We start from the raw sequence: 26,051 nt of genomic DNA, 5'->3' as shown, positions 1-26,051 counted from the left end.
AAAAGTTTTGGTTTATCCCTATGGCTTTCATGAATCCCTACTTATAATAAATTAATAACAGTTAATTAATGGGAAAGTATACAATGAGACTATTTATCTTTCATACAAAGTAGTCAATTAATATTGACCATTGAATGTGAAATTGAATGACTACATTTATTATATTAACCAAGCTCAAAGTTAGAAAAAAAAATATTTCGAACTTTATGACAAGCCTAAACTATCAGATTTCATATCAGATAGTTATAAGTAATTGCGACATCCTTATACCAAACATAAATTACCTCATTGTATTCAATCCCTAATTAATGGGGTACAAACATAATTTTCTCTTAGAAATTGGGTGAATTACTAACATCAATGTGCCAACCTAGATCCCAACTTTAAATAAATAATTTGAAGGAATTGAAGCTGTTTATTTTAGAAAATATAAATAGGGACATGCAACAAGGATATGGAGGCTACAAAAGTTCAAAATGGGAACACGAATAAATAAATCTAAGTTGGTCATTTCTGTCGGTTAGCGAAGCCAATGTTTAAAAATTAGAAGTCAGATTGAAATATAAAAGAGAATCACCCGAGACTACAAATTTGCCAGAGTCCCGTTAAGGATGGCAATTGGGTAGGGTCAATCTGCCAACCCCACCCAATTAGGATAAACAAATCACTTAGACCTAACCAAGGTCCTGGTCCATTTTATCAAGTGCCTGGGTAGGGTCTAGGTCGGGGTTGACAGGGAATCGACCCAGCCTGACCCACCCACTGCCGCCCCCAAGTCCCATTGGTGAATCAGTTTCACTGTAATGAATTTGGACAATGCTCCAATTCAGGACCGTCCAAAATCAGATGCCTGCCTAGGTTCAAGCAATCTAAGGCCCTTCTGAGTTGGATCGGTCGATTTTCAATCCTATATGACACTCAAAATATTCATGATTATATATTTATTGTGTAAATTATCATACTCTCACACACCCTCTCGCTCTCAGCTGCAACAATTTAGCAATTGAAGTCAAAAGAAATATCCACACTTCAACAAATTAGAAGCCCCAATTATGGTCAAAAGAAAGCACCCGAAGTCCACAATTGAATAGTGAACAAATGCACAAGGGGGCACGATCCATAAATTAAAGAGTGGACTGATTTATAAAACACTAGTTGGATTCAGCTTATGCACTCCAACCTATACATGGTATAAAATTGAGATTACATAAATAAATAACAACACAAAAGGGGATCATTATATAACATATTTGCATTCTCATGGTTGGAAAAGCTAGATGCTGACTTACGGTGTTTGCTTGCCTGTTTTCACTGTATTGCTGTAAAATAATTAACTCAGCAGGCATTTTTTGGACCTTGAATCACAAACTATTTTTTCGTCTACTATCAATATATGCTTGGACGGAAGGTTCTCTACCCAGGTAGCCCAACAAAATTTCCTTGGCATCCTTGGCACCTCCTAGAGCCAATATCTGCAAAAAGAAAGCGAGAGGTTGGGATTTTTTTTTTTGAGGTGAGATTTTTTCCCTTTTTCGGGGGGGAAGGAATACAGATACGGATTGTCATCACAATAACACAAAAGTTTTTTATATAGTCCAGGGGTCCCCACCATACAAGGAGAAGAACATTGAGTAACTACATTTATATTTTAGCCTGGAAAATATAGTCAAAGGTGTCTCCACCCTACAAGGAGAACATCGAGTAACTACTAAAATGTGGAAACAAAAAGCAATCCACAAAAACAAGAAAGAAGAAACAAACACAAAAAAAAAAGACAACCAACCACAACACAAAGATATACGTGGTTCGGCAACATACCTATCTATTTCTTCAGAATACAAGACATCAATCCTCAACATAAAAGCAAGATGGAGTTTTGTGATTTCAACTGTCATAGCATAGGCCAGGCCCCATGAACTCATAAAGTGTACGAATAATACTCAAGTAATACTCAAAATGGGAAAATAGAGTGTAGGAAATGAGAGGATCATTATGCATTCCAGGCTGGAGATCTAGATGTATGCGCTTTATGAATGACCATTGTCTCCAACTCTACAATCCATTCTAGAATGAAGCACCAGCTACCAACAGCCTTTGATCCCAAGAGAAACATTTGGAGTTGTATTCGCACTCCAAAGAAAAAAAAATGACCAAACCCCCGAGTACTCTGCAGTAATCCTTATGAAGTACCAATGACATAAACTTCAAGAGAGTGAAGATGTTCTCACAATACTAAGTAGTACTTTCATGTACACAGAGATGCATAATATCTTCAAGATCCGATGCTCTTTGGGCACCATAAAGCAACAAAGGTGAAAGACTTCAACATGACCAAAATAAATATATATACGAACATAACTGAGGATAGAAAGGCAATTTGTGATTTCATTGCAATGCAAGCATTAAAACACATAATCTACAGATGAAATGAAAACAGAAACTGTAGATGAAATGAGACCAACAGGCTAAAAGAATATGTAGACAGAAAACAGTAGGACGAAGACTCAACAGATATGAAAGCTTGAGCGCATGGTTTACCTTGTTTCTGAACTGCAGGCCCTCATATTGATTTAAAAGATCATCTTCAAACTTCGAAGAAAATATGTCGGAAGCAATGACCTACAAGAGGCATAAGAAAATATTAGCTAATCATGCTTTGCATTAGGTAACAAGAGAGCATGTGACTTTATATTGTACAAGAGGACATGACAATAGTACGATGATACCTCACTCCATAGGTGACTGTAGCAAGTCGCATCATAACCAACAACAAGACGTGGAAAACATGAGGCTGGGTTCATTTCTCCTAACAAGGGGATTCCTAGCAACACCTATAAATTCAGATAATTTTAAATTCCAAATTCGTACAACAGAGTAAAATTGCACAAGTTTCATCGAGACCCAAAACAATGTTTACCTTCGGATGGAGATGCTTGAGAAGCTCTGTCATGTCAACATTCTCATTGGAGTGTATAATCTGATCAAAAAGGCCTGCAAGCAAGTAAAAAGTGCACTTCTCATACCCAATGTATTAAGTTCCTCATCATTGAGATACAATTTGTCAGAGCCACAATTCATGCATATGAAAAGCCAAACCAATAAATTACTAACAAAGAAGAATTTCTTGCTTCACTTTAAGTCCAAAGAATGAATGCCTTTTTCTTTTTAGGGCTCTACACATCTCATCCACAAGTGGCTTCGTGATATCCTGAAAATTTGCAGTCCAACTCAATAAATAAAATGGCTGGCCATTGGTCTTCTCATACTCAAAAGGTTAAAATCATTTTATAAATGAACATCGTGAAATATACAACACTGTGCAATAATAAATTTAATGGGTGCTGCTTGTAGTATTGAACAGCACAACTTCATGTTAACTTAAAAATACAAATGGCCCCACATAGAATTAACAATAAGATTACATTGCTACTGCAAATGAATGAATTGTTAGTGCAAATGAATGCATGAACAATTGCTTGGCCAATAAGAAACATGGTTTCAAATCAGTTATCTTTTAATAATGCAACTTAGAACATAGGAAACCCAAGGACGAAGAGGTTAGGATGAGGGATATAGTTCCATGAAGCCTGCAAAACCTTAAGAAGCCTTATGCACTGACACCAACAATTCACTAAAAGATCACACTTTTAGTTGCAGTTTCTCTTTGGTTTGTTTGACAAGTGGTCTCCATCCTCACCCAAAAAAAAAAAAAAAATTAGCCCGAGGGGAAGTGAAGGCTCTTGTTTCTTTAAAATTTGTCGCTATAAGACACACCTTAAATCAAGGAACTCAGGTGCTTTCACAAAAACCTCACCAAATTCAAGTACTAATAAAACAAAATGAGCTGTTAACCTAAATATAGAACCGTGGTCCTCAATTGACATTTTTCTCGTATTGAATTTTTCATAGACTTCCACCAAATGCTGACGTCATGGGAGAAATTTGATACCTTCGTATCATCATCAACATTAGAGCTTCTTCCCAAACTATTTGGGGTCGGCTATTTGATACCTTCGTATAGTAACCGCAAAAAGGAGTGAAATCAACTCATGTGATTAAGATCATATATATAATACAAACTCATGTGATTAAGATCATATATATAATATTTCTATATGGTGCAAAAATAGTTAGTGCAAATTTACATTTGATGGTACAATGATTATATAAAGGAAAAAGTTTATATAAGGTTGACACCTTAAAATGTACAATTAAGGTGCACTGTCTAAAGTCCATCGAAAAATGTTGCTTTGGTATTGGAAAAGTATCTAATTGATCATCTCAACATCTAGATGTATAGATACATAGAAAAAAAGATATTTCAAGTCCTAAAAATACATCTTGCAACACTTTGGACCAATGGTTTAAAAAACGGATCGGTGACCGGGATTGGGCTTCCAAAAAACCGATCCGGATCGACGAATCGGCGATCCGGATCGGGAATCGGGTGAATCGGTCAGAATAAAGCTTAAAAAAAATTCGAAAAAATTATTAAAATTCATTATAAATATTGTTTTTCAGGAATTCAATAAAAAATGAGGGTACTCCATTAAGAATTTTCATGTTTTTGAATGAATATGCGAATATTGATATGTTCTTTCCCTGCATGAACCGCCATTCAGCATTTAATTTACAGTATTTCGTGCTCATCCCTACACTGTTGCTGTTGGGACTCGATATGTGAATAATATGGCTGGGATAGGGTGGCCTCAGAATCATCATCTCTCTCATTTTCTCTTTGAATAATATGGATTTAAAAAAAAAAAATAACAAATTTTCAAAAAAATCGATCATGGATTAAAAAAAAAATCACAAATTTTCAAAAAATTCTATCATGGATTACAAAAAAAAATTCGATCATGGATTAAAAAAAAAAAATCACAAATTTTCAAAAAATTCAATCATGGATTACATAAAATTCGATCATGGATTACATAAAATTCGATCATGGATTACAAAAAAAAACAAACAAAAAAAAACAAAAAATTCAATCGTGGATTACAAAAAAAGAAAAAAACAGTTCGATCATGGATTACAAAAAATTCAATCATGGATTACAAAAAACTCCATCATGGGTTACAAAAAAAACAAAAAACAAAAAATTCAATTATGGATTACAAAAAAAAAAACAAACATTTCAATCATGGATTACAAAAAAAAAACAAACATTTCGATCATGTATTACAAAACATTCGATCATGGATTACAAAAAATTCTATCATGGGTTACAAAAAAAACAAAAAAAAACAAAAAAATCGATCATGGATTACAAGAAAAGAAAACAAACATTTCGATCATGGATTACAAAAAATTCTATTATGGGTTACAAAAAACCAAAAAATTCAATCATGGATTACAAAAAAACAAAAACAATTCGATCATGGATTACAAAACAATCGATCAAGTATTACAAAAAAATCTATCATGGATTACAAAAAAAAAAAAAAAAAAAAAAAAAATCCCTACGGACTCGCCGATTCACTGTTCGGACTCGCCGATTCCGTACAGTTAATCGGCGATTCACTGTACAGAATCGTCCGGTTCTCTCTAGAACCTGACAATTTTCGATTTTTTAGGCGATCCGGTCCCCTTTTCACGATTTCCGAGTCGAACTGGGCGAGTCTGGTTCGACTCGACGTTTTTTAAAACACTGCTCTGGACTGCCCATTTTCAAGATTTTCATGTACTTATAGATCTGCTTCATTTGAACTATTTTTAGAGCTTAAAATTTTATAATAAGAGAAAATCATAGATTCTCTCATCATCATAATAATTTTTTACACCAAAATTGCATCTCATGACAAAGTTCGGAGGTGCACCTTAATTTGAATGTTTAAGGTTGAAACCTTACGCAAACCACAACCTTAATATCATCATCGTCAAAGTCTTTTCCCAACTAATTAGGATCGGCTATAGGAATCCTGGTCTATGAGTTCTCATATCTTTTCTCACTACTTCCAACCGTGTCCTTGTGGGCCTACCCCTTGCCCTTTATGAACCTTCCAAACGTACCTCCTAACAAGTATTGTATACGGTTTGCGCCACACATGGCTAGCCCACCTAAGTCTATTCTCTCTTATCTTATCGCCTATTGGTGCCATACTTAAATTTTTTCAAATGTATTCATTTTGAATTCTATCCCTTTTTGTCTTGCCACTCATCCATCTCAACATCCTCATCTCCACTATACTCATTCTATGGATATTTTATTTTTTGACCACTCAACATTCTAGCCCATAGAGCAAAGCAAGTCTCACAACTGTCCTACAGAACTTTCCTTCAACTTCATTGGTATGCGGCGATCACATAAAATTCCAGTTACACATCTTCACTTCACCCACCCAACTCTAATTCTATGTGCGACATCTTCCCTAATCTCTTCATTTTCCTCGATTTTTGGTATTTCTTGACCATCAATCTTAACTACTTCCTTGTCTCTACTCTTATTATTACTAAACTTGCATTCCATACACCCTGTCATATTTCGCTTAATTTTAAAACCTTTAGATTCTAGAGCATCTCTCCAAAATACTAACTTTGTGTTGATGTCGTTTTGGGCCTCTTCGATCAAAACCATTTCAGCAGCGAACAACACGCACCACGATACCTCATCTTGTAGCTGCCTAGTTAAGTCATCCATAAATAAGACAAAGAGGTATGGGCTAAATGTTGACCCCTAATGTAGACCTATTGTCACTGAAAACTCACTCGTCTCTCCACTAGTTGTTCATACACTAATTAGCACTCCATCGTACACATCTCTCACCAAGTCAATGTAGTGTCTAGAGACTCATTTCTTTTCTAATACCTACCAAATCAAATCTTGAGGTACTCTATCATAAGCTTACTATAGATCAGTAAAGACTATATGGAGGTCTTTTCCTTTTGCCGTAAACTTCTTAATCAATTGCCTAAGTGGGAAAAAAGCCTCCGTTGTTGACCTTCCTCGTATAAAACTGAATTGATTTCATGATACACTCATTTCAAGCCTTAGTCATTGCTCAATCACTCTCCCAGAGCTTCATAGTGTAGCTCATAAGTTAGATCCCTATAGTTCACATAATTTTATATGTCTCATTTGTTCTTGTAAATAAGTAGACAATACTTTTCCTCTATTTGTCTGGTCTATCTTTTTTCTCAACACCTTGTTGAACAGCTTGATCAGCCAATCATTCCCAATTTTCCCTGTGCACTTCCAAACCTCTATCGAGACACCATCTGGTCTTAAAGCCTTTCCTATCTTCATATTTTTCGAAGCTTCTTTCACTTCTAATATCTTAATTTTACAAATATATATATGACCCTTGCCCTCATTAATGTCAACGTTCCTTCTACTGCTATGTTTCCATTGTGTTCGTCATTTAATAATTTTTTAAAACAAATTCTCCAACTTTTGTTGACTTTTTCATCCTTCACCAAAACCCTTTGATCCTCACTCTTAATGCATTTTTTCATATGCCATAAGTTTAGCGTTACTATTTTTTAGCGTTTTTCTTAGCATTTTTATTTTCTTCTACATTTTGATCATTTTTTTAGCTTTTTCATCTTTCTATTTAGTTTCCTATAGACAAGCTATGTTTACTCATCATCGTCTCATTTGTATCCACTAACTCCATACTCTTACTTGTAAGCGTTACTACATTCCAAAAGTTGTAATCTCTTTTGCAATAGTTGGTTGATCTTGGATGAACTTTATTACTTATGCCTACTTTTTGAGTTCTTCCAATCATAGACTTGTCTCTCACACAAAAAGGGAAAAAAATCTCACACTTATGAGATATTAATCTTGGATTTACTATTCACCTGGTATTTTCAAGAAGTTAGATCAACTAGAACCGAACTCGAGTCCCAAATCTGGTATGGGAATTTCAATTTGGAGTGTTTTAGGAAACTGTCACAAAGATTGAAGGCATTCATAAGCACAATGCACAAAGTGGAGGACCGGCTTTGAAATATTGAATAAATTCAACCTTTTTTAACTTTAATTAATAAAATTCATTAATTTTTTATTAATTCAATTTTAAGTTCATATTATTTTACATGTTCTATATATTTTTATTTTTTGGGATTTTTCTATAATTTCTTAGTTTTCATTTTTTTCCCAAAACTTCAAAAACTTTTTAGGCTTTAAGTCAAACTAGAGCGAGTTGCCTTGGACTTGCCTCCAGGCCAATTTCCACTCCCAAGTTGCTTTTTCAAACAATGGTTGCAAGTTGCAACTGTTAAAAGCTTAGTCATGTTGTGAACAAAATTTGCAACAACAAAGATAAAATAAAAATGTTCTCCCAATTACATTTCCAGCTGTGATGAAGAGACCAAAAACAAAAAATTCTCTAAGCCATCCTCCGAAAAACATCAAGAGAAAGAAGATAGGGGAGACAATTTTACCTGGTGATAACCGGATATCATTTTCAAACAAATGCTCTCGTAACACCTAAAAAAAAGTATTTTTTTTCCTGTAAGAAACAACATCAAAATGAATTTCCTTTTACATCGTACTTGTAAATGAGACGACTAACCATTTCTCCAGTAACAATCCAGGAACTTCTATAAAATCTGCTTCAACCCGGAGCCCAGAAAATTTTGCAAATGATGCACGGTTGCAAATATGATGTACCTGGAATTCCAGTCATGAAACATCAACATGTTACTCATCATAATTTGCCAAGGTCTATAAGGCCTTCAGGTTATTTAAACAAGATACAAACATGTCTACTAAGAATATGTTCTCACATAAATGATGAGGAGAAAAATTCTGGTCCACCTATTAGGACAAAAATATGCCCTATCCCATTTCCACCATCCATTCATTTGGTCACTGGAAATGGTTAACAATAAAAATTAAACTGACCAGGTAGTCCCCAAAATTAAAGTATGGCAATATCATTTTCCATCAAGCTTTTTACCTCATTGACTATCTGAGTTATGGCAAAGCTGTTTCGATCAATAACCCAACTAGTTTGCCATAGATATCCATAAGTTCTGGCCAAAATAGGCAGAAAATGGGACGCGAGGAGACTGTTTCTGTCATCCTACAAGAGGATCATAATATAAGGGAATGATAGCGTTCCCCCCACCTCAAAATCTGATTTTGAGGTGGGGGGAATCTGATTTTGAGGTGGAGGGAGACCAAAAAAAAGTTCCAAATTATTCTATTTTAGAATTGAAAAACAGCTTTGTGAAAAACAACAGGAAAAAATAAAAAGAAAAACAACTTGGAGCTCCAAAACTGCTCCAAATCCACCCTCACCCTAAAGTTACACCCAATTCAATGGAAAGTTGATATTGGGGACTAGGAAATTTTCAAGAGCTCCATGTCAAATCAAATTTGGAAGCAACAGATTTTGAGGGTTTGGAAATTTTGAGGTCTCCCCAGCACCTCAAGTTTTTGGAGCTCTGGAGGGACCACGCTATCATTCCCCAGAATATAAACTACACAATATCATTCCCCAAGAATATAAACTACACTTTGAAAAATAAAAGGTAAAATCTAGTTTCAATGCTCAAATATATTGGATATAACTGTGTCCACCAAAGCTGATTCAACTCAAACATTTTCTTCTTTTATACGGCTCAACTGTTGCATCTAGTATCACAGACTGCAGCTGCTTCACTAGGAAAATAATTGGTTTTTCCCCATAGACTCTATTAAGCATGATATTAATCCTTGATCACTTGAAGAATTGATAGGGAAGCTAGGGATGTCATCCATGGGAAACACTCTTGATTCTTCAACACATTAGGCAGTCAATTTACAGGATTCAAGTATATATAACTAGGATACTATAGCAGATGTCAGTCATACACAAAAGTATGCAGTCATGAAATTCCTTGATTATTCAACACAAGCTGGATTCAATATTCACATTGGACACAAATGAAATGTTATAGAAGTTTGTGTTAGAGTGGAGACAAGACCCCATAGAGGGAGATGAACAGGTCAAAGTGACCAATGTGACAGTTTTGAAAGGATCAGAGTTGTTGGTAAGGCATATGATAACATTCTCAGCTTGGCAGTGGGAATAAGTGTACAATCTACTCCCACAATATTATGCTATACACACCAATTTTTCATGGGTTAAGTCAATAACTTTTGTAGGGGTTATGCAGGACAAGATTTATTAGGTTTAACCTGATAGAATGGCGATGCAACACCGTTGAATTGTCTGCCCATGGCTGGAATGATTAGCAAGCATCATGTTAATGCAGCAGCCAAAGGACAGGAATGATAAACCCATAAGTTTGAGAAGCAAAGTTCACAAGTTCAATCATTTATTCCATGGCATGCCCCGTAAACTCAACAACTACATCATTACTACTATGATACACAAAAAGTCACAGGCCTACAGCACTGCCAAGGGAATATTTGGCATAAAAATTCGTGCACATCTCTATGCCTATGCATGAATGAGATAAGTTGAGATGGTAAAGTAAGAGTCGACCTATCTCAATGGATCACCAACTTAAGGTCAAGCTGCAGTGAGAAAATTATGGTTACCGACTCATAACGGTGAAAGAAATAACTGACGTGCATCTTTTACCAAGAAGCTATCAAAAAAATAAAATCAGCAGAATTTCCAAGAGGGGCATCCGGACATTTGGGTGATGTGAAATTGTGCCATTCATATGCAGTGTTGCCACAGTTGTTAGCTTATAACCACAACTTCAGAGGTATGACAAAGTCCTAGGATTGTCGCAGCAGTGGTTTTCCCAAATGTATGAGATATATAGCTATAAAAAATTCTGCTGCAACAAATTCTGATGATGGATTATTTGGCTTCCAAGGATCACAAACTTTGTGATTGAGTTTATAGTTACAGCATGTTCATGGAGAAGTTCACTTATTTGTGTCCAAGGAAAACAAGCGATTGGACATATATATCAATATCAAAATATAAAAAAACAAATTAGGGCATGGTGTACTCGGGCATCACACGGGCCGGGTGCTCTTACAGTTAAAAACAGTTCATGCATGCCTTTAGTATATGCAAAAATGAGAGGCCACTTAAAGGAAACAAAAAAAAAAAAAAAGAGGCAATTTGGGGGAAGTTCGAGTGAGAATAAGGAGAGGGAAATGTGATAGAGAGAGAGAAGAGAAGGTTCTGGGGTAAGAAAACTAGACATCAGCGAGGAGGTAGGAGGAGGAAAACTGCTGAATTGAGAAGTCAACAAAGCATTTAGGAAGACACATTCTGGAGATACTATTATCTAGGAGCTAGACAACAATATCAATGCTAGAAAACAATGGGAACATGGGAAAGTGTCCACCATACTACAAAAGAACAAAGTGATGGAAAATCATAATAAATTACAAACATGGAATGAATGAGAATTCCACACCTTCAAAGCATCTTAGAAAGAGACATACATACCACATGACTGAACTCGTGAAAAAAATTCACCACTTGAGAGAATCTCAAAAGTGCTTTTTTATTACCAACTTGCTTGGGAAATTGAGCAATAATTAAGGCAATTGGTATCTGCAAATGGAGAAAAAATTTGGAGTAGAAAAGTATCATCAGAATACTTATATGCAAAAGTGATTACATAGTGTTCTACACAGCTACAAGTACTGCCACAAACACAAGCTATGAAACATTATGTTTGCCCAGATTGAAGGAAATGGGAAAATAATTCTCCAGTAAAATGACAGAAGCATAAAACAACTGAGAATGTACACAAAAAAATTGATTCGTTGTTAGATCACGGCAACATATCGTAGAACTATAATGCAAAACACAGAAACTTAATTTGGTCTAATGCAAGTACAAAAATAAGGGCACAAGGGATAAGAAGTATATTTCTTAGTTCTCTCTGCTCCACTATGGCCGTGCATCATCACTAAAAAGTAATGAACTCAAGAATCTGCAGTTGATGTCATTGAACCTCGAATAATATCAAGGTGAACCCATTGAAGCACCGTCTTCCAAGAAAAAGCAACCTAAAAATGACCCAAAATTGAGAACATAGTGGACAAATAACGTGAACAAAATAGCTTTGAAGACCAGGACATCCAAAAAACAATGACGTATAAGTCAAGTTTGCTTATGACAAAGAGAGAGAGAGCAAAAACATGAATCATAGAAACACAAACAAACAAAAGAAAACCAAAAAATAGAGAAAGACATGAATGCTGATGATATTCTTGTTTCTTTTTTTTTATTTCTCTAGATCTTAGATATTTCTGAAATGAAATGCTTCCAGGCATAGTACAAAAACTTGGCAGGCCAACCTAAGACTCAGTCAGGCAACTGTTCAGTCAATTACCCGGTCAGCTCTCAAGTAAACCCCAGCTTGCTTAAGTTTGGCCTTGAGCCTGTCAATGCGACCGACCCAGTACTGTGGACACAAGACACTATCTAACGCAGCCAGGTCAAACGAATCTCTCTTATGTTCAGAAATAATTTGGATATTTGTGAGAACTTCAATATTTGTAAAACCAAGAATGTGACTTTTAGACACAACCTTATGGGAGACCTGGCAACTGGTACACCTTATGTTGACAAAATTTAATGTTTGAGCGCTTAGAGGTTGCCATGAAATCTTGACCTTTGTTTTATTTTTTTGATTTTCTTTGTAATTTTATTTTAGTAAAACAATCTTTGTTGGATGTTGATGATTAAAAAAATTGCAAGGAATAAAATTTCATTTGATTGTGAAGAATATTTTACTTCATAAATGCATAATCGCACGAAGTTAGAAACATTTCCTTAAAAGAGGAAATAAAATCCCTTGGTCTGGTGTATCAATCTCAAAACCCTCAAACCGCAAAGCTAAAAACCTTTTTAGAGGTCATTCAAAACATTACAAATGAAAATCATAAACGGATATTAAGTGTGAAGGGGTATGCATATTCCAACTTGAGTTTATGAGAATTTCGGTATCAGGTTTTACTGTGCAATATAAATAATGACTTTGTTACTTTTTATTTTCTTCAAAATTTCAATTTTTGAATTATTTTATATCTTATAAAAATAATTAAAAATCCTCTACCCAACCCAATAAATAATGAATGTAGTTTCTATAAAGCCCAAGCTTTATGAAACAAAGCAAAGTCTCATCTCAAATCTTCGTCCAAAAAGCACTTTGGGCATGGGCATCGGAAATCTTCTTGTTGGCTCTAAAACTAATTTCTAACACCGATTATGAAATTCGAAGCTCAAAAAAAATGGTAAAGATCTTGCGGATCCATGAACACTTATTTTTAAAGCCAAATAGACGGTCTAGATAATGTGTTACCATATACACTATTTTTAGGGCTTCAAATCCTTTGTTTTTTTCCAACCATAATGGTCAAGGGCGAGATGATTGATTTGAAATTTTATGATGCAAGAACAGCAATTTTTGGTGACTTTTGAGGCGAGGCTTTACTTATTTTGATAGGGCTGCAGCCCTATCAAAACATTTTCCATAGAAAACCGAGGTAGAGTTCAAGTCCGGATATTTGAGCTATGCCTCATAAGAGTAGCACGCAGAAATGACATAGGACTCGAAAAGCAGGTTTCTCTTTGATTTGATTCCATGTGTATTTGAAAATGGCAGGTTCATTGTTGTTAGCATGAGCAAAAGTCACATGAGATTTAGGAACAAAACTACCCATGAAAAGCAACATATAGTACAACCCCCAAAATCGTTTGAACTAACCTCAATATAAATAAAGAAAGAAAGAAATAAATAAATAAATAAATATAGATATATATATATATATAACACACAAAGCATACATGCTTTAACAATCTTTGCTACACAAAAGTAAAAGGCATCATTTTGCAAAGGGTGAGGTTTGTATAAGGTGCCCACCTTATACTGTGCAAGTAAGGTGCACCTCTAAATTTTCTCGAAGATGTAGTTCCACTGTTGGAAACTTTACGAGGGGTTGAAAATCCATGTTCAACCCTAATTAGAAAATATAAAATTCCAAAAATAATGTAGAACGCACAAATCTATAAATACTTGAAAATCTTGAAAATAAACAGTCTAGATAACTTGTTACAAAATGTAACAGTTTAGGACTTGAAATTCTTTTTCTTCTATACATCCATATATCTTGAGGTTGAGATGATCAATCCGAAGGTTTTCCAACTTTGGAACACGTTTTTCTACTGGATTTTTGAGGTAACCTTACTTCTATAGTATAAGGTTGCAACCCTATACAAACTTTTTCCGTTTATAAAAGTATCACAAGGAGAGATCATGATCCATATTGATGCTCGATGTCAATTTTTCTTTTTTTTTTGGGAGGGAATGTTAAGCCTTAACAAGTGACATGTTCAACCAGTTAAGATACCAATAACTTGGAATTTGCAACATAACTGGTCAGAGCAACCAGTCAAAGTAGTCACTCTTTTGGGAATTGTCTGAAACTCGTGGCAAAGAAGACGCTAATCATGAAAATTCATACAGGGTCACCATAAAATATTACATCTTACAAGAAAATGACACTTCCTATCACATGGAAGGATGGGATGTCAAAGGACCGTACCCACCAAAGACTCCCCACACTACCAACAATCCTGCCGTCCACAATCGACATAGGAGGCTTTCCATTTGGAGATTCCCTTTCCCAGACTCACCTACACATTTGATTCACTCCTATTAAGATCCCTTGTGAATATAGCCATCTAGGTTGACAAGCCTCTTAGTAGCAAATTTGCTTTTTCTAAGTCCACCTTCATCATTGTTTTGCATTAAGCCTTCTGGTTTGTCAATGAGTCATGCACACTAGAGATTTGACAACACCAAACAGTTCCTATCATTACCAAAAGTCAAACCCCTTTCCAGCAATATGCCAGTAAACCAAACTTCATCATTTGACACACTTATTCACTAATTGCTAGTCACATCAACACCATTCATTTTATTCCAAATGTCTTTAACACAATAGAACCCATAGCTTGCAGAGGTAGTGGGAATGGGCAAATTTTAAATATGAATGACAATGAAATTATGGCTAGAATCGCCCTTAGGCCTTAGCTATACCAAAATCACTAGTAAATGCCTACAGTAGAGTCAAGATGCAAAAGTACAAAATACGAAAGCACAAAAAAAAACAAAAGTTTAATGTATGTGCAAGTTTGCACCTTTCACCTCAACTTTTGAAATCGAATACTAACAAGAGATACAAATCACAATAATTTTGGAATTTCCCACACTAGAAATAGATTTTGTAACATATTTCCAAGCAAAATGAAGGCTAGAAAGGAAATCGACACTAACCTGACGTGTGCCATTCAGGGATAGGCATCCATTTTGAAGAGACAAAACACAAGTGCGACCATATTTTCCTTCCCTGATATATTACAAAGTTACATTCAGGATAATGAATTGTAGGTCAAATAACCAAATCTCCAAAAGAAAAGATATAGATGGGGCAACTACTACAGTTTCTTTTTTGGTGGTAGCTCAGTAGGAGGAATTGAACTTGAGATGTAGCATTTCTAATGTCAACTGCTAACTACTCAAGCCCAAACCCGATACCTGGAGTATAAAATTGAAACATTTAATGTTGAACACCGGAGACCTGGAGTACAAGTCAAGGTAGAAATAACCCATATGCTTGTTGGAACTCATATCTAACACAGAAAGCAAGCGAACATCATCGTGCCAAACCTCCGCCTCTTGAACTTCCTCGAATCTTAGACCTGCAAATGCAACAAAATGCCCAGTTACAAAACACAAATATTATGGACAGAATAGATAGATTATTAAATAATAAAATCTATTAAAAGGAAACCACTGCCGGGATTAAGCTAAATTTGGGTCTCATAACAACATTCTCATTCATAAAGTAATAAAAAAGCTTCTACCACTAATCAACTTGTAAAATCATATTCACCAAACAGATCTTGGAATATTTTGAATATCCCTGATATAACCAAGTTGACAGGAAAGTATTGCTGAACATCTCCATAGTCAATTTCGAATTCTTTCTCTTCTGCTTTCCTCGTGTAGTACAACATATCTTCAAGTCCAAAAGGAGATTCCCCTTCTTCTTTCTTCTGAAGGCCCCAGAAAGTCCGAAATTAAACTTCCAGTCAGAATATTACTCAATCATAATATCACTTCATGAAAAGATTCACAAACCTTTAGTGAATTAAGCATTGTAAGTTCTTTATTCGCCATCTCAGTCAGATTCACAGAGATATTCTCCAGGAATTCATAGACCTGGAAAGAGAAAACACAACTTCCCATTCACAATAATAACCATAAGAAAATTAGGATTTCACGAGGCAAGAACAACAAATAATGTCAAAAACTAGGTAACCAATTGTATAACCAGAGAGAAAGATAAATCTCAAGATGGAACTACAAGCTAACTAAACTTTATTATAGCAGTACTAATAACTGATATGCATAAACTAGATTCTGGATTCTTATATGAAGCTTGCCTTATCTCTTTTCTTCCCCTTAACAAAAACTTATAGTTGGTATAGGTCTGGAGTGTTTCTGACATTGGTATGGTACCATAAAGAAGAGTCCAGGGACATTGTGGAGTTGAATTGACTCTAAAGGAGTAGAGGTTCGCCTTTCAAGTTAATCGGTTTGTACAATTCTTTCTACAATAACAGAGCACCTCATGAAGTGAAAGCCTCTCAATAAGCACAGCCCCCAACAACCGACATTCAACTTTGACTGACACAAGCCAATTATCCCTTCTGTTTACTGACACAAGCCAAGTTCCCATTATGATTGGTATTCCACTCACAAGTCTGTCGCTTACGGGGCAACAAGGAGTAAATTCCAACACAAGACATGATGCCCTATCACTCCCATAAACAAGCCTCTCACTCCATGAGCCTCATGCCTCAACATGGTTGCAGTACTCCTTATTTCATTTACACAAAAAAAATGTGTAGAAGACAATAGAGAAAAGGCATAAATATTAACTGTTCAATATAATAAGAAATGAATAGAAGAAACCTTTGTTGATGTCCTTGCCATTCTAGTTTCAAGGGCATATTCAGCATAGTTGGAATATCCAAGTAAACGAGCTATTTTATTTCGCGTTTGAACCTGAAAGAAAAGGAGAAGTGATAAATTGTCACCCGACATTTATATCTAACTCAATCAACAATAACAGATATAGAAACAGATAACTAAGTATTCAATACAAAGAAAACAAGGGCCCAATTACTGAAGTAGTACTACTAATGCAAAATGAGTTAAGTGCAAGGAATTGCTGGAGGACACTGGACTTCGCATGTATTAGCCATCAATACACATTAACAGTCCTAGCTGTCACACCACTTCCCAATCTATTTAATGAATTCATGCAAAGAAAAGGTGCTGTGCCTTTCTCCCTTTGTATAGCAGGGGAGCAGTAAATGTTTATCTTCCTGTTACTAGAACTTCATTGAAAAAGCTCGAATGTCATTTAATATTTGCTTTTGTTTCCTATGCTTCCAATTATACAAGAGCAAGGTACAACCTAGTGTCCCAATACTGTATATTGGATTACTATTATCATGTAAATCTAACTTCAATCAACATATGCAAGGGTTAAGAGTCAACGTGCGTTTTTTTTCTCTTCTGGGGTTAAGTGGTCATTAGGTTAGCAATGGAAATTGAACTTTGATTTAGGTGTTCTGGCCTTCCAGGACTCAACTCTCATTTCATGAGAGTAGCTCTTCATATAATGAATCTATAGTTTCTGCCTAGTTTGCAATAAAGACAATGTAAATTTTTTACACGAATGTGGCAGAAAGTTACAAAGGAAGCTGAGTGTCAGTTTCCTTATGCCTACGTGGTTATCTATCAGATTACAGCTATAACCAGTATGAGAGAAACAATTTCTCAGTTCTCTCAAAAAGATGCAGGAATGTTGTATGGAGGAGCAACTATATTCTTGTCATTTATCAAACAAAACAGCACCAATGAGAAACTTACAAGTTTTTCTAGAATTTGCATATTCTCCTCCCCGCATTTCTTCCCACGAGCAATTGCCACCGTTCTTCTTGTAGCTCCTACCTTCACCAAAGCAGAAAATTCAAAACTATAGACTATAATAAGACTATCATCTAATATAGAAAGAATAAGTCATCTAACTAAATAATATCCCAAAATCTCATCTGAGCATGCCAACCCAAGCCCCCCAACGCATACACAGATGCATGCACATGAGCACGCATGTGCATACCCACACAAAGAAATATACATTTTGAAAAAGATTTGGTCCTCCCAGGGGCTCACAGTTACAGAGACTGCCCTACATAATTTTTTAGGCCTCTGATACAATAGCTTGTGCACAAAGTCTGTTCCCACACTCTCTTGCGTCCCATGAACAAGATCATAAAAACTTTTTGGTAGAAACCCCAAAGAAATGGTTTTTTTCGATGACAGAAAATATAGTGAATAGTGGTCAAACATTCTGAGTGGTCTAAAATGATGGTAGACCGTGGCCTAGGGTAATTTGTTTGACCTAAATCTTGTGGATTGCCACACCGCCACCATATGAACATTTTAAGAAAAAGCTGAATTAGAGTTATTGTCCAAGAAATCGACAGTCCGTGTTCGTGGGTGCTAGGATGAGTAGGCTTACCCCCAATATTTGGGTTCCAAAGGGTCCCCTAGTTATGGTTTCTAGTGGTCCACCCATAGGCAGACCAAATCTTTATATATCTATATCCACACACCCACGCGCACACATATACACCCCTACACACACAGATTCCTTAATCCATCATGATTCAAGCGATGTCTTTATCTGTCGAAGCATCGGTGGGGTTGATGTTATCCCAGGTTCAAGGATTAGTTATCTATGATATTTCATAATACAATTTGGTAGTGGGACCAGCTTTGCTCTATGGGGCGAAATGTTGGGCAGTAAAAAAACAGCGTACCCATAGAATGAGTGTAGCAGAGATGAGGATGTTGAGACGGATGAGTGGCAAGACAAGAAGGTATATAATTCGAAATGAATACATTCAGAAAATTTTAGGTGTGACACCAATAGGCGATAAGATGAGAGAGAGTAGACTTAAGAGGGCTGGCCATGTGTGGCATAGACCCAGTACAGAACATGTTCGGAAGTACGAGTTAGTTCAAATGGGTAGGCCCAAAATGACATGGTTGGAAGTAGAGAGAAAAGATATGGGGACCTATGGCCTCACTGAGTGTGTGGCCCTTAATAGAGCAGAATGGCAGACCATGATTCGTGTAGCTGACCCCAATTAGTTGGGAAAAGGCTCTGACGATGATGGTGACAATTCGGCAATGGCTTTAATGGGTTAAAAGAACGTTTTTAAGACCAGACTAGAGTTGTTGGAAGCAAGAGCATTTTAGGAATCTGAAGCTTCAAATAATGAGAGGCTAGAATCTTCCTATGCTAGCAAGCGTCGTCCTTACAATGCACACTCAAGAATTGAGACTCCCACCTTTTGGGAATTGGGCTCCCAAACAGTTGGAATTACGCAAGTAATTATCAAGGAATGAGTTTCACAAGGCAAAAGGTTCGAGGTTCTCGAGTATCCTTAACCAAGAATCCCTTAGTTTAGACTTGTTGTATTGAGTATGCTCAGCCAGGATTCCCCTAGTATAAGAATTGAAGTCCTCGATTGCCCTAAACAAGGGTTCCCCTGGTATTGGAATCCATGTAATGAGTGTCCTCACTCATGGCTCCCCGCAAGTATTTGAATCACTGTCATCAAGTGCCCCTAACTAGATGAGGCTTATTGGAGTTTCTAAATTGGATAAGGAAAGAAAATTTATTTGATTTTGTCATTAATGGATTTTTAAGAAATGAGACATTTATTTTGGATTATGGACCTTAGAAAATGATGTTAAGTAGAGTTTCTAAACACCTATCCTCATTGAACAGAGAAGTTACAATTAATAACAAAATTTAAAGAACAAATATTGCAGATGATGCTTACAAAATTCCAAGTATTCCATAATTTTTTGCAATTATTTTACCACTAGGGAATAATGAAGTTTACCTTGTTTAAAATAATGTTTAAAAAAATTCCAAGCATTTCATAATATTTTTGCAATCATTCTACCACTAAGAAATAATAAAGTTTATTGTTTACGTTGAACCCGAACTTGTTAAAAGTGTTAGTATAGTCCACTAGGCAATTCATGCTTGGATTCCAAATAACTAAGATCGATATTTCCAAAAAGCAGAAGCAAGATTCCATATTGATCAATCATGGTTTGGTGCACCCATGAACCCTACGTTTTGATGCATGGAATTCGGATTCCAAATAACTTGGTTCAAGATTCCTAAAAGGTAGAAGCGAGATTCCTAAATTTAAAGAGCCGAATTCTATGAAGATTCGTTGATCAAAATGCTAAAGTGTGATTCTGAAGCAAGATCCCCACCTGAGGTGGAAGATCCCTGTAACTACAAACCGGATTGGTCATCAAACCCATGAGGGCACCAACCCAGTCCAAACTAGACAGACTAGCCAGTTCACTTGTCAGAGTGGTCTAGAAAATATTTACAAAAAAAAAAAAAAGAATAACTGGTCCAAACTGGTCGCATCTGCCAGTTCATTTGGTCCAAACAAGTCCAACCAGCCGGTTCCTTGTTACGGTGCGAGTATAAACTGGCCGTCATCATCTATGTCAAAGAAAGACAAGTATTTTGGATCAAATCTTTCACTCTTGGAAAACTTCATGAGGTCCAAGTTCACATGGAATATTTTTCATTTGTAAATATGTTTATGCAGAGATATAAAACATGATTTACGTTTTATTAAAGAATCGTGACTAAATCAATAATTACCAAAAAAGAGCTACAATACATTGTTCAATAACAAGTATACGAAAACCACAAAAAAGAAATAGAATAAGACATATGCAAATGCTAACCAAAGTATCTAGAGATCCATACTTTACAATATTCCAAAACCGGTAATGTATGATGACTTTTAAGAGTGACCTTTAGTCTCCCATCATCTGCTTTGCTTAGGCCCTACAAACAATGAGATAAGTTCCACAACTGAATATCAACTAGATATTCTTTTCCAATGAGCTACATGAACAGGACTATCACATGCTACAATAGATCACACAGGGAATTAGTCAATGAAACAATCTCAAGTCCCAACATCATGCAGAAAGCTATGACGGGGGAAATGAAATAAAACCACAAAATAAAATGACACCATCTTTTCTTTTCTTTTTTGATAAAAGTTAACATTTGTACTGCTATAAAGAGTTGGAGTACATATTGGTTGAAATCCGAGAGTCCCCACTAGACGGGGCTCTCAGTAAAAAATATGTCAGTCACCCCAATACAAATGATATAAAAACAAACTCCTTTGCTCCAATAAGTCCTTCAGTGAGAGGCATGAGATAACATTTTAAAACTTTTACCAACTTATTGGAGAAACAATGCAACACCTTGAAAGTCACATTATAATCCAAAAAGTTTCAGTATAAAGATAAAAGAGAAAATGGACTTATTCCAAAAGTTATTTAATGTCATCAAATATGTGAACAACATTACAGACAAAGATGCCTTAACGTTACGATTAGGTAATTCAAGTCTATCAATTGAAGCATATTAACAATTTCCAATTGTATCAATTGATGAGTATCATTCGCCAAGGTATTAGTCATCCAAAACAAGACAAGAAGAACCCAGGACCCCAAGATCGGCTGAAAGATCCAACATGATGACAAGCATCCTTAAACATAATCACCATTTTTTGTACTTGTGAAGGGCATATAAGGTAACTCAGCTTCAAGAAATAATTAAAAAAAGTAAGCAGCACTCCCAAATCTTTTTTGAAAGGGTACTTCAATTTGGAAAGGAAATATAAAGTAACTCAAAAATTAAAAAATAAAAGGAAATTTATCAAACTACACCTATGATTTGAACTATTTAACATCTTACCGCTACTTCTTCATCTAATTTCAAATTACGCATCAATTTTTTGGTCAAATTTCAAATTACCCATCAAATGACACAACAAAATGGGTTTTGAAAGTTATTAAGATACACCTAGAGTGAACTGTTAAATAGTTCAAATGTTAGGTGTATATTGATAAATTTACCAAAAACAAATAGTAGAATAGTCATTTGAAAATCTAGGGAAACCTCATAACTGGTTGTTGAAAGAGGATAAGTTGCATTCCTTAGATTTGACTACTTAAATAGATTAATATAATCAATTTAGCACCCAATAAATCCCAAATATTTAAAAATATAAACTTACAGGGAACAGAGAACGCATAAATAAAATCTACGAGAGCTAAAAAGGAAATGCACAAATAGATGGTATTCCATATGGAATTGCCTAGGAATTGCGAAACGAGTGTCTACTGTAGGAGTCGGAATGCCATGCAAGTGTGCAAGGTTCCTGCAACCAAGATCATGGTTACAAATTGACGTGTTACAACCACTATAATGGTTGTCATAATGGTAAGTCCGGCAACCTGTTGCAATATATAACAGTGACAGATGAGAATTAAAAAGCATCAATTAGGCATTTACATGATGCCTGTCATTTTTTCAATTTCCTTGAATGAGAGGGAAAAATAAGTCATGGATGTTTCACTAATATTTAAAAAAATGATACCAATAAAAAATAACATAGTAATATTAAAAAAAACTAAACTAAAATATCTATAGAAATCATTCTAGTTTTTTTCTGTTATTTCCATCCTGCTATTTTCCCATTCTCAATTTTTTGTTTCTTGTTATAATGGTCAGTAACTTTAAGGGAGCAAGTGCTACAACCGTGACAACATCTACTGAACCTTGACTACATCAAAAAACTTAAAAGACTACATCAAAAAACTTAAAAGATTGATCTAAGGGGCTTGGGTCGTGGTGGCAGGACCCCACACCTTGATCGCCACGTTGTGGTTTCTAGTTCCACCACTAACACCATCCCACTAATACTTTCGAAACAGCTACTTCCTAATCTCTTTGAGAAAACGGGTAGGGGCCTATCTTCCCCACTGAATTACCCAAAAAAACAAAAACAAAACAAAAAAAAGAAAGCTTAAAAGATTGATCTAAGGGTCCAGATGACAAGTTGGCTTCTGAATTAAAAAACACACAAATCTAGAAACAATAGCCATAAAGGACAAATACCCCCAAACCTTCCATTCAATTGAAATTTCAATTTCTTGAAAAAGAAATAAGATTTATATTTATTTGAAGAAAAAAAAACACAAAGAGTGTGCTGGCATTCCACTCCCATCTATAAAGGTTTATTTTCTCTTAAACACAAGGGCCATCTTAGTAAGTAAGTCGCAAAATGAAACATCACACAAAAGAAGCTAATAGAAATGCTCTTCCAATCACTACTTCCAGTGGAGTTCCAAAAGTTGACCGAAATGAAGCTGAATGATACACTTGAGTTTCATATCATGAAAAGAATCATGTGAGAAGAATAACTAGACAATTGTCAGCATTCTTACTAAGACCGACATTGGATACATGACATTATTCATTAGATGCATGTGTATTGGAATTACAATTCATATTGGAATTTTCTTTCCAATATGAATTCAATGAAGCTGGTCTAAGACGGATGAGGACCTTAAACTTTCCCTTAACCCATCTCAAACCTGGGTCTAGGAAGTGCGTAGCATTAGGTAGGCAGCCAGCATAAAATTTTACCACATCTTATCATGAATCCTGAACCTATTAAAGAAGAATGGAGGAACAGGATTCATGTAGCCAACCCCAATTAATTAAAATATAGCTTGGATGATGATGATGATTTATTCAATGAAGCAGTCCATACTCTGCATCAATAAAGATGCATAAAACGGAACGACACTACAGAGAATAAAAACAAGGAAAACACTGACCTTAATAAACTCCAATGGCACCCCAACCAGCTCGGACTCTTTGAAAAAAAGGGAAGTGTTATCACTATTTAGATTTTCTATGTACCGTGCACTTAATTCATCTATTATTGTTCTCAGGCGCTCAAGTTCTTCCTTCTTGCCCAAACTAAGGTTCACACCATTCCGCTCGAAGTCCTTAATCTGTATAAAAGAATGATAAACAATTGCATCAAATCCTAGCCAGTTGATCCCTTCAAAGCAAGGAAAGCAACATCCAATACAACAAAAACTATGTTAACATTTCATTAAGAGTCTCACCAGTTACCAAATTTATTTTTCCTTGTCTTTTTTTTTTTTGCCTAAAAGTCAGCCTAATCTGACAAGCTGACTCAGACCTTGTCCCTGCCCAGTTCCACGGCCTTGTCTGAGTTTGAAAAAACTGGGCTGAACAACTGCCCAACATTGAGATGGGTATAAACAAGTGGCGTAAGGTAGAGAATTTCAAAGTGGAATTTGATGCAGTTTTTAGGCTTCTCAACAAACTAGGGTATACTCTAAAGGATCAAAATTTACCATGATCATAAAGGATAAAGATGCATTTGTAACAGCATTGAAAACCCAAATAAAACTTGTACTGGAGGAACAATGTCCCAATTATGGGAATGTAAGCAGCAAGGACATGCATTGCAATTACAATGGTTTCTGTAAGCTATAGGTCTCAATGAGGATATTTAAGGATGTCTTTGCGAAAATACGGCACAGGTGACGTCTTTTGCATCTCCTGCTAAGCAAGAACTCTCCCATACTATGCCAGTCAAAGGAAACAATCTACGCAAGAACTAACTGAGCTGGTACACCGTCCAAAGAATGTGAGGACACATCTACAAAATTAATTACGCAAAATGAGGTACGTTTAAGCACTGGAGCAGGAAAGGTTATGGAAGGTAATGGGTCAGCAACAGCGTCTAATTGCAGTTGCACTCCATACAATAAGAATAAAGTGGCATCGTGCATTGCATGACCGAACCAATCGAAAAGGGGGAAAAAGGAAATTACCAAATGGTGGAGTGTTGACCATCAACACAATGTCATGGATTTTGTGGGGTGAGAAAAAAAAAAAAAGATTTTGACCCCTTCCCAAATGCACCATTAGCTCACGCAGAACCAATTTCTAAACATAATTTCAACAATAAAACAGTATGTAACTTAGTTCAAACAACATAACATTATTATAAGCTCTCCACATATATGGAAAATACATAAAAGTCTTACATTTGTAGTAAAAAGACAAAAATTGCAAACAAGGAAGAGTTAGTCCCGCATTACCAATCAAGTGCCATAAAACAGCTAACACTTAGTTATATTCTTACCATGCATTGAACATATCGCTTTGCTTCAGGGCTCATCCATTCACCTTTAGCAGCTAAAGCCTTAATAACACGGTATACATCCTCTCGCTGGCTGATAACCTTGCAATGAAAAAAGGTATTTTAGATCAAAATCACTCATCTGAAAAAAAAAAAAAAAAAGAAGAAGAAAGTCGTGAGACAAACCAAATCCATCAAACATGACTATATAATTGAAGGACCACATATGCCACGGAAAAGTATACCAAACACAGTCAACCATGTCGTGTACAACCATGGCTCACATTTGTGATATAATTCACAGAGAGAAACATCCTTAAGAGACTACGATGATAAAATAATGTGAACAGACGCCTTTAACTAGTACCAACAGAAATAGAACAAAAACTTCATCAGCCCATGACCAATGCAGACCCTTAATGATGACTACTCCAAATATGAGAACTTAAATTCAGATGCCAAATGGCCTCCAAGTAATTAATTAAAAAAGAAAAAATTGCGGAAAAGTAGCCCAAGTATACATGTCAGAAAGTGATTTTTCCGCCATTCCTTTAATATTCACTGAAAAAAAAAGAGAAGTTTGCAGCCTCCATGCATGGTAATGAAGTAATAAGCAATTACATGAACATAACCATATAAAGAGAAACAGAGGTTTAAAAAATATTTTAATGAAGGAAAGTCTCCAGATTGAGCTAAAAATGAGTATAGCAGATAATATGAAGAAGAGATAACAGTCTCGACCTGCACATCAGAAGATGCACATCAATTCTTCTCTCTGCTTCAGAACTAGCTTGGCGTAAATCATCTGAAGCAGATACCATTTTCTGGAAGGTACAGGATTGCACCAGAGGAAATTGTTCTGCTTCAAGTTCAGCTAATGGCGAGATCACATTCGCATAACTTACCTGCACAGGGCGCTAACGATAAGAAAGA

The 26,051-nt window shown here is 35.7% G+C and overlaps 1 protein-coding gene across 18 annotated transcripts in view; it reads right to left on the bottom strand.

Moving 5' to 3' along the window:
• Positions 1-1,053: 1,053 nt before the first annotated feature.
• Positions 1,054-26,051, bottom strand: part of LOC18441855 (Zincin-like metalloproteases family protein) — a 35,115-nt gene continuing 10,117 nt past the window's right edge. For 2 of the 18 annotated variants that reach the window (XM_020672088.2, XM_088868985.1), the window contains 17 exons: positions 25,860-26,023; positions 25,122-25,212; positions 23,773-23,952; positions 17,887-17,967; positions 16,921-17,013; positions 16,084-16,164; positions 15,836-15,998; positions 15,521-15,641; positions 15,217-15,289; positions 11,373-11,480; positions 8,520-8,617; positions 8,389-8,434; positions 3,112-3,208; positions 2,918-2,991; positions 2,727-2,831; positions 2,539-2,619; positions 1,054-1,472 (listed from right to left, as the gene is read on the bottom strand). In XM_020672088.2, the coding sequence (XP_020527747.1) occupies positions 1,362-1,472; positions 2,539-2,619; positions 2,727-2,831; positions 2,918-2,991; positions 3,112-3,208; positions 8,389-8,434; positions 8,520-8,617; positions 11,373-11,480; positions 15,217-15,289; positions 15,521-15,641; positions 15,836-15,998; positions 16,084-16,164; positions 16,921-17,013; positions 17,887-17,967; positions 23,773-23,952; positions 25,122-25,212; positions 25,860-26,023 (1,767 nt within the window). In that variant the 3' untranslated portion in view covers positions 1,054-1,361. Of the gene's footprint in view, positions 1,473-2,538; positions 2,620-2,726; positions 2,832-2,917; positions 2,992-3,111; positions 3,209-8,388; positions 8,435-8,519; positions 8,618-11,372; positions 11,481-15,216; positions 15,290-15,477; positions 15,642-15,835; positions 15,999-16,083; positions 16,165-16,920; positions 17,014-17,886; positions 17,968-20,811; positions 20,915-23,772; positions 23,953-25,121; positions 25,213-25,859; positions 26,024-26,051 lie in introns of those variants that run through there. The other 16 variants (XR_016057100.1, XR_016057101.1, XR_002282240.2 and 13 more) reach the window with 16 other exon arrangements.

The sequence above is a fragment of the Amborella trichopoda genome, chromosome 6 (genome assembly GCF_054954075.1).
Source record: "Amborella trichopoda isolate Santa Cruz 75 chromosome 6, AtrichopodaSantaCruz75HAP2 v2.0, whole genome shotgun sequence".
Lineage (NCBI taxonomy): Eukaryota > Viridiplantae > Streptophyta > Magnoliopsida > Amborellales > Amborellaceae > Amborella > Amborella trichopoda.
Note: the sequence above shows the minus strand (reverse complement) of the source record. Positions and strands in the feature narration are given on the sequence as shown.